This window comes from Poecilia reticulata, linkage group LG7 (assembly GCF_000633615.1).
Source record: "Poecilia reticulata strain Guanapo linkage group LG7, Guppy_female_1.0+MT, whole genome shotgun sequence".
NCBI classification, from domain to species: Eukaryota; Metazoa; Chordata; class Actinopteri; order Cyprinodontiformes; family Poeciliidae; genus Poecilia; species Poecilia reticulata.
Window position 1 is genome coordinate 17,484,864 of NC_024337.1, and position 15,309 is coordinate 17,500,172.

At 36.5% G+C, this 15,309-nt stretch overlaps 1 protein-coding gene and 1 long non-coding RNA gene across 2 annotated transcripts; one reads left to right on the forward strand and one right to left on the reverse strand.

The window, feature by feature from the left end:
* Nucleotides 1–759: 759 nt before the first annotated feature.
* On the reverse strand, nt 760–14,000 carry mfsd2al2 (major facilitator superfamily domain containing 2a-like 2). Its single transcript, XM_017305649.1, has 14 exons — nt 13,821–14,000; nt 12,581–12,700; nt 11,477–11,601; nt 11,149–11,281; nt 7,687–7,765; nt 7,000–7,163; nt 5,210–5,309; nt 4,080–4,186; nt 3,706–3,789; nt 3,539–3,622; nt 3,353–3,465; nt 3,021–3,164; nt 2,776–2,940; nt 760–1,326 (listed from the first exon to the last, which is right to left on the reverse strand). The coding sequence occupies exons 1-14, from the start codon at nt 13,896–13,898 to the stop codon at nt 1,011–1,013; spliced, it is 1,812 nt and encodes a 603-aa protein (XP_017161138.1). The 5' UTR covers nt 13,899–14,000; the 3' UTR covers nt 760–1,010.
* Nucleotides 9,140–10,769, forward strand: LOC108166408 (uncharacterized). Its single transcript, XR_001776750.1, has 3 exons — nt 9,140–9,880; nt 10,075–10,244; nt 10,434–10,769. It is a non-coding gene; the product is annotated as an uncharacterized LOC108166408 (long non-coding RNA).
* Nucleotides 14,001–15,309: the final 1,309 nt, after the last annotated feature.

Here is a 15,309-nt window from a genome sequence, read left to right on the forward strand (position 1 = left end):
CCCCATACTAACGTGCTTTATCATTCCTAAGTTACTCTATGTGTGTAACGTACCTAATATCATAAGCATAATTTTAAAATTAACTTACATCTGAACATAACTAAACATTTGAGGGTTTTAGCTACACAATATTTAAAATATGTACTTATTTAACATCATAAATATACACTGTGCCATTATCAAAGGGGCTTTTAATACATATTTTATCATCTCCGTTACAACTTATCTTCCATCTTTTTGTTAAGCTGCCTTTGCTAACAGTAGAACCAGAAGTGGTCCCTTCAAAATAAAAGCATCAAATGGCAAACAGGAAGCTGATAATAGTTCAAGCTAAATGATGACAAAAGGCGCCATAAAGAGATACAAACAAGTAAATAAATTAATTTGGGGTTATTTACAGCTGCTTTGCAGTTCAGAACAACAGTTAAATCTACAAGAACACCGAAAAAAAAATCTTACCAAGTATTTTTTTGTCTAGTTTCTACTGCAAATATCTTATTACAGCTGAAATAACACAAAATGAACTTACAAGTGATTTTTCAGCATTTTATAGGAACTTATTTTAAGTAAATAATTCCTTAATATTGATGAAAAAGTGCAAAGCTTCACAAGCAGATTGTTTCACTTGTAACATGGAAAACATGAAAATGAAACATGAAAAAATCTCCCAATGGAACTAGTACTTTATAAGGAATTATTTAATCAAAACAAGCCCCTAAATCTTGGTGAAAAGTTACTTCTAGGTTCGTTTTGTTTATATTTGAGTGTGCCAAGATATTTGAACTAAACTAGATAAAAAAAACTTGGTAAGATTTTGTTTGTTTTTGTGAAAGAGAGATTCCAGATAGAGCAAAAATGTATCTGAAAAGATTGAATCTGAAATTGTTTTAACTTCTTCAGATTCCACCTTTAAATGAAATAACATGGAGTTTAAACAAAGCTTACATAATCAGCTGCTCATACAGATTTTTACAGGAAAAAGAGGCAAATCTGGTTACTCAGAACCACATTTACACCCAGGACACCTTGGATCGGACATGTGATCGTCCACCATCATTTCCAGGGAAACTTTCACTTCCTTCTGAGCATCGACCAGGAAGGATCATCGGTTTTCGCCACTGAGGATTTACTTGTGACATCTTCCTGCTGTTCTTTCCATGGAGGCTGCCCGCTACAGTTGAGGAGGTGGATAACCAGCTTGGTGATGGATCACGGTTGTAAAATCTGTCCGATTTTGGGTCATCAGGATGCGACTGCTGAGAGTTTGTTGGCAGTTCTGGTTCTGACAGCTCTCTTTGGTCTGCTGGTGATGAAGAGGCTTTATTGCTTTGTATAAGATAAAAATAAAAACATTTACTATTCAGCTTAGCGTTAGAACCAAGGAGTTAAACCAAATTAACAAGTTTTTAACAGTACAGTAGGTGTTTTATGCCTTTTTTACATTTTTATTTCAGTTTTTTATTGTTTTCTGTTTTACATGAGATGTTTGAAATGACCCAAAGGGTATTTGTGACTTTAAAGCAGCAGCAACAGTATTGTTTTCAAACCAGATCAACCTTTTTCATGTTAACTGAAGTTGGTACTTTCTAGTTGTACTTGAAAGTGTAATTTTCTGTCCTCTAAGGAGGAAAATTGAAGATGAACGTCCTTTGAATTTACAATGTTGTCTCACAATCCAATATGGCTGCCACACGTGTAAAACAGTGAAGATTATTTCTAGAGCTGGGCAACAGAGCTAAAAAATAAAATGTCAAATTTTTTTATAACACATCTGTTTTATTAAAGAAAATTACAGAAAATATTTGCAAAAAGTGGCTTTTATTTTAATCATTCCTTCTGTGAGTTGGATAATGCAATATTAGTGCCAGACTGTGTGAATTTTTCCTACTGAAATATAGTCATAATATTAGCAGAATAAGATGGTATTTTACTGGAGGAAAACACCTCATAATTATGAGAAATAAAGTTGTTTCAATTGGAAACAAGCTTAATTATTGAGGTCTGATGTGTCCCATAAACGTCTTTTTTTGAAATAGACTCAGTTGTTTGCATGATTGTTTCAAATTATTACTGATAATAACTTAATACTGATGTGATAAAAGATTAAGTATTTCTATAAGTATTAAGCCTAAGGTATAAATTCACAAGATGCTCATTCCTTATTTTATTTTTTGTATTTTTTGTGTAAACTCTATTAAAACTAATATTTAATTCTCCTAATGTTACAACCTTATTTTGGTCATGTAACGTCTTTAGTCGTTTTATTTCTACAGTATTCATATTAAAAAGAAATCGTAGCCTGGCCCTAATACTCTGTTGCAGAAGACGGCGGCATTAGGCGGGCTGACATCACTATAAACTATGGAAACCGAAGGAATACAATGGTTTAAAAAAAATCTGATTTTCTAAAAATGATATCTCCAAAAACCATAAATTTAATTAATTGATACAATCAATTACCACCCAGCCCTAGCATTTAGCATTTTTGTAATTTCATACTTTTGCGGCTCTATACATAGTTTTATATTTGACTTTCTCAATCATAAAATGCTAAAGTTTACTGACCAGATGAGAATCTCCAAACAAACCAAAGAACTCAAATTAAAACCAAATTTCCTCACAGTTGAAAAGTTGAAGCCAAACATAAAGACGCAACTACAACTTAAAAAGTACAACAAACCTGACCTCTGAAACTATATTGTTCAGAACAGTATTAACATGAATTGATGCACAATAAAGAAAAATATTTAATGACATTTGTAAAAAGCCTCATACTTCTGCTGCTCCAGCTCTAAGCCTTTCCTCTCATTGACTGGGTAGGTGTGAAAGATTCCCATCCCAATCAGCAGAAGTGTGACGGGAACTGGAGAAAACAGCACAACCAGAGCTGTCACCACTTCATCACCATGGTTACACGCACCTGCTTTGTAACCTACAACCCTGCAGACAAGCAGACAGAAAATACAACACAATTCACACAAATAAGAAATGCGCAGAGACTGAAGAGAGGCGATACTCACTGTAATATCATGGTTGACAGTCCCACAGATAGGCCTCCTGCTAGCTTACTGCAGAAAGCATAACCGGAGAAAAACAGAGGCTCCAGCTCTTTAAATGAGGGATGTCTCAAAGCAAAGTCATCTATCACATCAGGAAGCATTGACCTGCATAATACAGGCATGAAAATTACATTTCTGTTTCAGCGAAGGCTGAAAAACTAAGTTTCCGCGGTACTCATCACTGGCTGGTTTGGCAGGCCTGATGAATAATTCATTCGGTTTTCATACAAATTAGATCTGACAGGCGTTGGAAATGATTTTAGAGTTTTTATTTAGCCGGGCGGTTGACTCACCACGGCAGCAGGAACACGGTCGCCACGCTGAATCCCATCAGGATGCACATGGTCAGGAAAACCGGGAGGCTGCTGGGAACGCAGGCAACTGTGATCACGGCTGGGATGAAGAGCTGCAAGAGAAAACAAGAGGCTTTGAGAGACAAAAAGAAACACTGAATATGCAGATAATTCTAAAAGACTTACTGAAAGGCCAATGAAAACTGTGGACTTTTTTCCAATTTTCAGAAGGACAAACTGCCAGAGCGGAACTGCTACTGAAGCAGAAACCTGAGGAAGCTTAAAAATGTTTTAAACGCACAAATAAAAGTTACCTTTCATAAAATTAAGTTAAAATCACCTCTAATCCTTACCAACAGAACCAGCAAGAGGAGCTGAAAATGAGCTCCCAGTCCGGCAACATGACTGCAAAACAAGGCAAAGTTTCCCAAAGACATCTGAAATCAAACAAAAGGAGAAGGAAACCTTAAAGGGSGTTTAGATGCATGGAAGAACCTTCAGCTTGAAAAAATAACATGTACAAAGTAAGACATACAACAGAAAGGGGATAGGTTTACATAAGTTTATTATTCCCCCTACCTCTTCTTCAAACAAATATTATGGTATTTGAAGTGTGAATGTGAATACTTTTGAAATAATCCAACGTTTTTGTAAGCTAATTCTGAGCTAAGATAACAAAACGTTAACAGGAGTAAAAATAGAAATGAGTGACAATCTTAAACTGCACCTGAAAAGCAAGAGCACAGAAAACAAAGCCGAGCACGAGTCGCTGGTAAGGAACGTGGCACATGAGCATCTTCAGGGAGCTCAGGTAAGACGGACGTTCATCGGCGTCTGGAAAAACAAAAACATACATTTCACTTGAMCTACGGTCACATTTTTATACAAACAAAAAGACGGAATCACTGAAATGTACTGAGATTTAACAGTGGTGTAAGAAACACACTGTATCTATTTCTGTTGTTTTGACAGAATCTAATGAATCAAAMCAAATAGTAATRTCAGACAAAGATGATTTTGGCCCACTCTTCTTTGCAGAGTTGTTTTAACTCAGCCACGTTCATTTGACCATAAATAATCATTTTGAGAGGTTAAAGTCTGGATGTCACTGCAAAAATACAATGTCTTACGAGTATTTATGGTCCAATTTCTTGTGCAAATGTCTTAGTAAACTAGAAATATGAAAAATTAAGTTTTAAATAGCTGTTCAGCAATAAATATGAACTTGCTTTAATWWAATAATTATTTAATTTTGATGAAAAAATTCTAGTTTTATTGGCAGATAAATTAATTTATAACATGGGAAAGATGTCTTGTTATAAGTTAAATAATCTACCAATAGAACTAGAACTTTTTCATCAATATTAARGAATTACTGACTAAAAAAAGCTTATATTTTTTCCTGAAAAGTTACCTGAAAGCTAGCTTTGGTTTATTTTATGTGTGCTAAGGTATTTTTACCAGAAACTAGACCAAAAATACTTGGTAAGATTTTGTGTTTTTGCAGTGAAGTCCAGACTTTAACCTCTCAGAATAATTATTTTTGACCCAGTGGTCTTTGATGTGACTTAATTAATATRATTCTTCAAAAAAAAGTATCTTTGTTCGATATTATAATCTGCTCAGCTGACTTAAAAATGTCAAAGAAGTTTTATTTAAAATCTGAAGTAATTTAAAAACTGTTAAAACAACAATGTCATAACTTTTTAAMATGGTGCCAGGAYAGTTTGGATATAATTTCTCCTTAATAAGATAAATCTTCATTTGAAAGGTGTGTTTTATATTTAAAAGTGTTATTTTTGTCTGATATAAATGGCATTTTAATGAGCATTTTATTTGCAGTGTCTGGATACTGACCGTGTCGGACTGACTGCTCCCTCACACCGAAGAACAGAACCAGGCTGCTGAGGAGGAACAAGCCACCMGTGAYCCCGGCTGAGGTCAGGAAAGCCTTTTGCTGGAGGCAAAGTAAACACCAGGAAGTGTATCTCATAAGTAATTCATGTTTTGCTGTCTACAAAGTTAGACTAAACACAATCTGGCATTTTTATGTAACCTAAAGTTGACCTACTGTGGTTCCTTGAACAGGTTGGGACAGCTCTACAGGCTGTCCCATTATTTTATTTATTTTTGCAGAAAATCTTTCTTACATAATGAGATTTTARTCCGCTCAGGTCCGCYCACAGTGGGCTGCTTTCACAATGAGCTGTTTAAGGGTCTCTTGTCACCTTAAATCTCCAACTAAAAGTTGGTACTTGCACATATAAATTGATGGGGGAAAAAAGCACAATTATACCAATGTACGTCTTTGAAAAGCAGAAGTGGCGCCTCCTGCACAACCAACAAGAATCCAGCCTAATGTAAGTCAACAACAAAGCACTTATTTTTTTCAGCAGCCATTGTACACCTCATACAATGGTAAAACCAGCTGACCAAACGTGCTGGATGTTCACTTTGTTTGCCAGGTAATGGGGCGGGGCTCGGATGCAGTTGCTAGGTAACAGCACATTGCCTAAAGATTGTGACTTGACAACTGGGAAGTTTTGAAATGGCACGTTTTCCAGACACCAAAAAACATTAATTTACTGCCATAAAACGTCTTAGTGGTTTTCTTAAGCACCTCGGCTGTTTTCAGAAGCAGCGGAGACCCAAGTGGACATATAAAAATGTACAAAATGGGAATTTCGCATAATAGGGACCCTTTTAATATTTCTGTGGCTGTCGATAAAGTCATAGAACGAGTAATTTTGTCATTTTCTCACTGACAGCTATAACACCTCTCACGATGTTCAGAGTGCTGTTATTCACAGATATGTTAGTTTGACATTTTGCCACCCATTTCAGTATTTTTTAAAGCTTTTATGGTCAGAAGAGGCTAAAACGGCAGCATGACGCTCAATATGAAACTATTTATGATCTTATAGAGGATGAGAGCCACTGCAAAAACACAAAATCTCACCAAGAATTTTAGGTCTACAGTTAATATAAGACAAAACTAACTTTCAGGTAACTTGTCAGCAAGATGTAGGAGCTGGTTTTAAGTAAACGATTACTTAATATTGACTAACAAATACTAGTTCCACTTTTCACAAAACTTGTTACCAACTTGTAAGTGAAATACTAATAAGGTTAGTATTTTTCCAAAACCATTAAGGAATTATTTACATAAAATAAGATCATATATCTTGCTGAAAAGTTACTTGTTAAAGTTACTTTTGCCTTATTTTGWGTGTTTGCACTAGAATCTAGACAAAAATACTTATTTTTGCACTGTTTAGGTTTTGACATATTTAATGAAGAGCATGAAATATTTTTTTTTCYCAGTATTTGACCTGTGGATCAATAATCAGACTTGATCAAACCAGATTCATTTCTGCCTTTCAAGTTTTTCTTCTTATTCCTGTGCAGCTTCCATRAAACCCTAATGACTTTGTAATGCATATTTCTCTAAAGTGAAAGTATAAACGGTTTATATTACTGTAGGAATAATACCTGAGCAGCAACAACGTCTTCATCCAGCCAAATAAAGTAAATTACAGGGTAACAAGATCTTCCTGGGACATTGTGAGTATAATAGAAGCTCAAAGTTTCCAAGCCTGTTGTATAAATATTAGTTTAAGCTCGTCTCTATTTTAATGTCCCAGTACCGTTTCATGCAGAGAGGCAGTCTGCGGCKCGGGTGAGCTGTGAGGCGTCWGGTGGACCTGGTCCAGATGCTCACAGGCCTCCTGCTTCTCAGCGTTGAACACGGACACGACTTTTCCCTGAATCACTGACACCAGCAGCAACGCCGCCATCTCCACGCTCATTCCTGGACGAAAACACCACAAACGCAGAAAGCCTGGAGTGAACCCAGTAGWTGACAACATCCCAGTTAAAACTGCAAGCTAAGACAATCACATATCAAAGTTTCCAGCTTTGGTGAAACAAAGAATTTGATGGAGAACAATAAAAAAGTAACATAAAAAGAGGGGCAATAAATGAGGAAACCTTTTTTTTAATACTTTTGATTTAAATCTAGCTTTGCCTTTGACTGGGTGAGTGAATGCACTTCACWAAAAMAATACCAGTCTGAACTGACCACAACACTCTTCGGTGTRTATKTTGAGAAAAGACGACTCAAAGTTCCCTACGTTCAGCTTCAGTSAGGTACGTTAAAGCTGTTCCCACATTTTCCCKTCTAATAGATATGTTTTGGTCAAAACGTGATGGATAAATCTCCCATTACTTAGTAAAGTTACTTTTCACCAATTTGACTGTGGTGTATAAACATTTTCAGATGCAGCCCAGCGGCTCTGAGRTACCAGCTGGTGAGTGTCTGCGGTTCCTCTTACGGTAGGCAGTGGCAGAGTCTCTGTCCCTCTGATGTCCTCCCAGGGACATGCTCAGCGAGACGTAGGGGACGTTGTAGCACTGCTCACAGACAACAGGAGGRAGACATGACACCAGCTGACAGCAAATGAGAAACTGGGTAACCATGGCGACGAAGCTCCCAGAGAAATAACAGCAAATACAGCTGATGGAATTCCTGTCGCCATGGTGATGGGGGTGTGGAGGGGGGGGGGGGGGGAGATTAAGACAAGAAACTGAAGGACAGTGGAGCACAAACAGAGATTGAAGCCATAATTCTCTACTAACACAAAACAGCACAAACTATTTACCTTCTGTTCTTTATTTTATTAATTAATTAATTAATGAGGGAAACTATCACTTAAGTAGCTTAATTTGGAACTTAAACTACCCATAAACTAAGATATTCCAGTGGCTCCAAACAGATCTMCGGTYTATCTGATGAGCTAAATATGRTGACTTTTTTCTTTTTTTTAATTTCCAGATCTTTGTGTTAAAAATCAGTTTTACTGCTTTGCAACTTTTCTAAAGACTTCCACCTAAGAAAGTAGATATATAACAAAACAACTTTTAAGCATTGAAAAGCTCTAAAACCATAGGACCTGCATGGATTTTTGGATCTGGATTTTAGAAAGTAAGAAAGTCGGCCACACATATAATGGCAGACTGACAAAGCTTGTTTCATCCATCTTACAAATGCAAAGTGAATAAACCTTTAAAAAATGTAAAATCAAAAACTTTAGTGGGAATGAAACATGTATGTTCATATATGAGGGATTTCTCTAAACAGGGGCCTGCCCAGGGCACCATTCCTGTTACCACCACCACTGTCTCTGTAGATAGAGTCCTGACCAATAAAGTTCAGTTAGCTCAGAAACATGATTTTAAATCCAAGCTGAACATTTAAATAAGATCTGTTGACTTATATTTGCATAAATTGATTAAAAATAAAGAAAAACTTACTTCAGAAAACTTTATTGTAAAAATGTAATAAGCAATTTATGAATAAACTTAAATTATTTAAAGACAGATTAAAAGACCCAGAATATAAGGAGAGTGAAAAGTTTTAATAAATTAATAATACATTTAAATAATTATTTCATAAGTTATTTATTGACATTTGGCACTCTTCACTCTCTACAGGAGCAACAATTTAGTATTAAGATTTTAGGGAAAAAACTATATTAGGAACATAGTTCTATATATAAAAAATGTTCACGGTTTTTATAAATTATTCTAAAAGTATATTAGAAATACCCTGGCTTGTTCTTAGAAAAAAGCACATTTTCAAAACTTAAAAATAAATATTTTCTCCAGTCATAAATTATAAAATACAAAAAATAAAATGGTACTGTTTCTCTAAATTATTCTAAAACTATATTAGGGATAGACGATAAATAAAACTTATAATGCTATCAACGTGAGTTTTATTAGCGGTTGAGATTTGGACTGGTTTTTTTGTTTGTTTGTTGTTTTCTTTTCTTTTTCTTCTGTGGGTAGGCCGCAAGAGCGGAAACTGTCAAATCTGGCAACCCACCAACGGCGCCATGTTTGTGTGAGGCGCATGCGCCATGTTGGATAGAAATTTGGCGCATTTACCACGTCATTGTTTTAATTAAGGCGCGGCTTGCACCTGGCCGCCCGAAGACATGAAACCAGCCTTCTGCTATTCATCCATCCTGGCACTTGGATTACAAAATGGTCTTTTCTGATCTCAAAAGACCATCCTAACCTAAACGACTCAAAACGTTTGCAGATCGACTAGAAATTGTCTCCGTATTGATGGAGCCTACCTGCTGAGGGATAAGCTAGGGTAGGTAGGCCGCAAGAGCGCCATGTTTGAAATGTGGTACATGGACTAAGACGGTTGCTGATCAGCAGTTTTTGTTGAGATGGAGACTCTGAAGATACCAGATGGTGTTAGACTGGTGGGAAATATGGATGTCAAGATGGCTGCGATGGCACTGGACTATGAACCCAATCCCAGGAAGTGTGCTTTGCTACTTCCTGTAGCCACTCCTCAAGGCTTGAAGTCGTCGGATAAGTTCATGGACGTTGGTAGCAAACGAGTACAATGAAGTCATCGGATGAGTTCAAGGAATTTGGTAACAAAGGTAGGTGTTTTGGTCTTGGGTACAGCAACCAGAACTTTGATTCGCTCAACGCAAGAAAAACACGGTAGGCTATTTGAAGGTTTGGTGTTCTGGTCTTGGGTATAACGACCAGAACACATCTTGTATTCTCTGGTTTGTGGTCAAATGTGTAATTCAAAGGTGTGATAACTAACGCATAGGGGAAATGTCCTTCAGCCAGGTTTCAGGGTTTAGCCTGAAACCTGTGCCCATCCTGCTGTTCTTCATCCTGTTCTTCAGGAATCCTGGATCATCTTGTCTCCGATTTCGCCCTTTATCGACCCTCCATTTATGGAAGGAAAAGCCCTTCGCCACCCTGCTGATGGACGACCTTAGTGACCTCTGTGACCTTACCACTGGACTCAGCAAGTTTTCTGGAGGAAAACCAGGAAGTGTTCCCAGGTGAGCAGGTAAGGCAAACTCTCTCAGCAATCCGTCTTAAAGAATGCTGCAGGTATTTTACTGTTAAAGCGATATAGTGTGAGGTTTTGAAAACTGACTATTCGTTCCGAGTCGTTAAAGACCTGAAACCGGCACCCGTTTTGCTGTCGTCGTCCTCCTGGTTCGCCCCGTTTCCGACTCTGATTTTTCCGTCGCAGCTTCAGGACGAAAACTGATCCTGTCTGCATAAACCTAATGAACGGTTGAAGGTCATATGTAGGGTTTTGGTTTTTAGGATTATTTCCAGTTCTTGTAGAAAATAACTGCACCTCTGGTTGGCCTGTCACAGTAATTTACATAATTTTTCTTTCAACCAAAATGATTGTTTTTGTAAAGTGCTTTAAGACATTTTTTGTGAATTAGTGCTGTATGAATAAACAGAATTTAATTGAAAATGTGAAAAGCTAAAGGAATTTGAAAGAAAGTCAACAGTTGATTTGTAACGTCTGCAGTGATGAAATGTATGGAAAATAAAGGAATTTCAAGTAAATCTACTCTAACTTTGTTACTTTTGACACTTATTGGCACGTGTGAATTTTATGAATTCAGGGTTTCCCTCATAAAAGCCTGCTGGTAATGCTTCCATGTTTTTGAGTTAAATTTTTAAAGTTGACAAAAATGTAAATATATTTGTGTTTTTGGAAGATTCATACATGATCACAAACTATAAAGTCTTAAAAAAAATCAAATATTACTAAAAACCAAAACTATGCTTAGGCTGGTGGGGTAGAAGTGAAGCCTGGTGGCCCGCCAGGCTTATGAAACCTCTTCATTGTCTGAGCTCACGTTTGAGTCGATTTGTACTTGTGTGCCTTGAAGTTGATCCTCAGGGAGAAAGTTATTTAAATTGAATTGGAAACTGAAGATATTTACGCTCATGAGCGTCTCGAACAGACAGGCCGCTGTGAGGAACCACAACATGCAGGCGGCCTCCGACATGGAGTCTGCAGGCACAAACCACAGCAGCACGTAGGACAGGATGCCAAATGGAGTGGACACGACCAGCCTGCCAGACGAAAAGGTGAAGGTTCAAATCCCGGACGTCCGACTCCAGCAGAGCTACAATCCTGCAAACTTTCAGAAGCTTCCCTGATGTGATGAATGAATCTAAAAGCTGCAGGATTGTGGCGCTCAGGAACTGAAAAATGGTGGAGCATCTCCTGAATTAAGTGGTTTAGTAGTGAATGAGCAGCTGACTGACCATGGGGTGAGTTTGCCGATGGGTGTCCAGGTACTGCGGGTCACCAGGTATCCAACCAGAGGGTCAGTGACGGCGTCCCAGGCCCGACTCAGAAACAGGATCAAAGACACAGAGGAGGCCTTCATCTGGGCAAAAAATGGACAATTAATGGCGCATAACTTTTATAGATTTTAAATGCCTTTAAAACAACATTCATTCTTTATTTTTATGACACATTTTAAGAAGACAGAAAATCTTACCAAGTATCTTTGGTCCAGTTTACAGTGGAAATTATTTACTACAACTCAAATAAGACTAAACTGACTTGGAAGTAACTTTTCAGCAAAATATACCAGTTTTTTTTTTATCGATTCCTCATTTGTTTTATTGTCAATTATTTCACTTACAGGAAGACATTGTTTTAAGTGAAATAATCTGACAGGAACAAGTATTTTTCACCAATACTAAGGAATTATTGACTTAAACTCCTTTATCTTGCTGAAAAGTTACAAATTATTTTCTTATTTAAAGTTTACTAAGATGTTTCCACTAGAAACTAGACCAGAAATACTTGTTTTTGCAGTGCAGAGTATGTAAAATTACATGCATTTTATCAGACAGACCAAAACTATTTCTACTAAATGTTAATATTTTAAAGACAAAATGAAACAATTTTGTGTAACAGTTACAAAATGAAATCTGGCAAAAGAAAATTTTTCCAAATCAGTTTATTTCAATAAAAAAAACTTTAGTCTGAATTTTTGGTTAAAACGTGTTTTTTCTTTTGTTTTTTTTGTTTGTTTTTTTTTTCTCATTCAGTGGATAGAAAATCCAGAAATTTTACTGAAACAAGAGTAGCAATGATTCAAAATAAAAGTATGTATAAGCTAGTAGAAATTACTCTTAAAATACATTTTTACTAAACATTACTGAAATGTAACTGTAAATTTAATTAGTTTCTACTCAACTGTGGGAGATTTTTGGAGAAGAGGAACTACGATTTTCTTGTGGGCCACTGAGAAAAATTGTTACAAAAAAAAGTAATTGAAAGAAGAAAATTCTTTGAGTTTATCCCAAAAGGTGAGGATAAAATTTTATTTTTGTGTTAACAGGTTAAACTTTCACCTGTACGACATCCAGCAGGAAAATCTGCAGTGAAATCCCAATGGCAGCAGATGTGACCTGATATGGGACGCCTCCTACGGCGTAGCACATCTTCCTCATCAGAGGGATCCGCCCCGATCCCTGAGAACCAGAGAGGACAGATGGGAGGTTAAATCTGCAGTAAGCAACTTTTGTAAACAGTTTGGGTTTAAAACTGTCACTATGACCTGATGGTGTAACATGAGACGGATGATCTGGAAAAACAAAAACATTCTGCCTTCTCCCAGTAATGAGTAAAATCAACCAATCAGAGCCAGGAGGAGGGCCTTAGCGGTGTCAATCATCCTTGTGTATGCCTTGTGAAAAAAGCTTGGGGACAGCCTAGTCTGTCCCAATATGGCTTCACATCCGCTTTAATAAAACTCTAGTTTGTTTCTCTAGAAAGTCCGGTTCGTTGGGGAATGAGAAGTCGAACTCTGAAGTGGACCAGAACGCAAACTCAGGTCTGGCTAAAAGCTCCAAGAGCAGCAGCGCAGGGCATTCTGGGTAAATAAATTCCAAATGTCGCAATTTCAGTTCATTATCTAACCAAGATTATTGGACTATCAGGTGTGAAAACAACCATGGAAAACTCCATGAAGACATGAATGAGGTTTTAGAAACCCCCGACCTGCACAGAGTTGAGACCTGAACCCGATGCAAAATCTTTAAGCTCAATTAGAACCAGGCCTTCCTGTCCAACATCAGTGTCTGACCTCAATGTTGTGCTTCATGAAGAATGGTCAGAAATTCCCAGCAACACTTTACTAAACTTTGTGGACAGGCAGTACTGAAGAGAGCTGGGCGGAAACAAACAAAAACGGCTTTACATTATGACTGCTAAATAAAACTATTTCCTTAATATGTGCAAAACTGGTGCAATTATAAATTTTTGTATCAATATTAAGGAATCATTAACTTAAAACAAGTTTATTTATCTTGCTAAAAAGTTAGTTTTAAATTAGTCTTACTTCAAGCATGGTGAGGTATTTGCACCAGAAACTAGATCAAAATTACTTGGTATTTTGTGTTTTTGCACTTTTGCTCTGTAAGAGAAAGAAAAAGCAAATCTCTAGAGTAATTTAAAACATTTCTTCAAGTCAAATCAGTGATTCAGTGAAAATCTTCCAGGAAGTGCAGACTTTATTTCTGCTCTTTGTCCTGCTAATTCTTGGATGCTGTGGTGAAATTTTCCACGAAAAGAGAGAAATCTGTTACCCACCCTCTGCTCTCCTCCGCGCTTCGACAAGACATTTCTTAACGCCTCGAGCTTTTTCGTAAAGTTTTCATAGCAGCTCATCCTCAGTGTGCAGGAACAACAATCACCAGGAAAACTGAGTGTGAAGCGGAAAGCAACACTTCTCTAAAGGACTTAATTAAATCCCACTTATGTGAAACTGAAATCCGGTCGATCCGCTTTTCTTTTTGCTTCAAAGTGCGGAACAGCAGATCGTTTTACACCGACTGAAAGTGATTGTGGCAGCTTCCTGTGTGGAAATGTGAAACATGAATCACAGTGAATATTTTCAGCTAAATTAAAAACTAGAAACTAATTTTGTTGGAAGCCTAAATCATAAAATACTTCCTCATGCTTCTGCCTCAGGATCTTAAAAGGTCATGTGAGAGCAACCTTTAAAGTCCAAGAAGCCATTTTTCCTTTACTACTCCTAAATAAAGTAGAGCCACCAAATCTACGTGGGGGGGGAAAAAAATCATTTTAAATATTTAGAATTTACTAATTAAAGTAAATTTTATCTTTGCTTTTAGGTTTGAAAATTGGATAATTTTCCAAAATGAAAAGAAAAAATGAGAATGAGAGAAAAGCAAATAGTTTTCAGCCTAATGACAAAGAAAAAAATGAACAAAAAATGTGCTACGGAGCTAAATTGGAGCCATAAAGTTAGTTTAAAAAATGTAAATGGAGATAAATGTTTTGAAGCCATAAAAATTCAAATGTTGTTCTCAGATTCAAGGTTGTTTTTTTTTTAGTTTCAAAATTATTTTTCAGTTTTCAAACTTGAATTTCAACATTTTTAAAAACCTTTTATCAGTTTAAAAATTAACACTTCTAAAACTTTCCAGTTTCAAAATTYTTTGGTTTAAATATTTTTTTTTTTTTGAAAGAAAATTAAACTTAAGTGTCATATTGTACCATTAATGTTAATTAGTAGCTTAAATACATAAGTTATAGTATGGAAACACCAGATTGTGGAAAAAAAAAAATTTCTAAGGATTTATGCTTTTTTTTTTTTTTTTTTTTTTTGTAAAAATCTTCAAGAGGAGCTAAACATCGGAGTTTCCTTGTTCAGACACTTACATTTTCCAGAGGTTTTTTGCAGAGGTTCTTCTGACCTCTTGTGGAAAACCAGAGAACATTTCCAACATTTTTCATCAGGAGACAAAAAGATTTTATTCACTGGTAAATTTCTTGCCAGTTAGGAGGATAATTATAATTTTCTTTATTACACCTTTTAAAACATCATTTGTTCTGTCTTGTTGGAGCTCAGTTGGCTGCTTCCTCTCACTTCAGTCCAAAACATGAACATGTTCAGAAGAATAGTTCTCCTTATTGAACAACTCGACCTGTGAGTCACTGAAGCATGAAAAGCTTTTGGATGAAAGGATGAATCAGCTTTCAAACTGAGCCACATCCGTGGATTCATGCCCACACACTTTCACATCCTGAGTGTGTGGGCTCATGGACAAGCCCA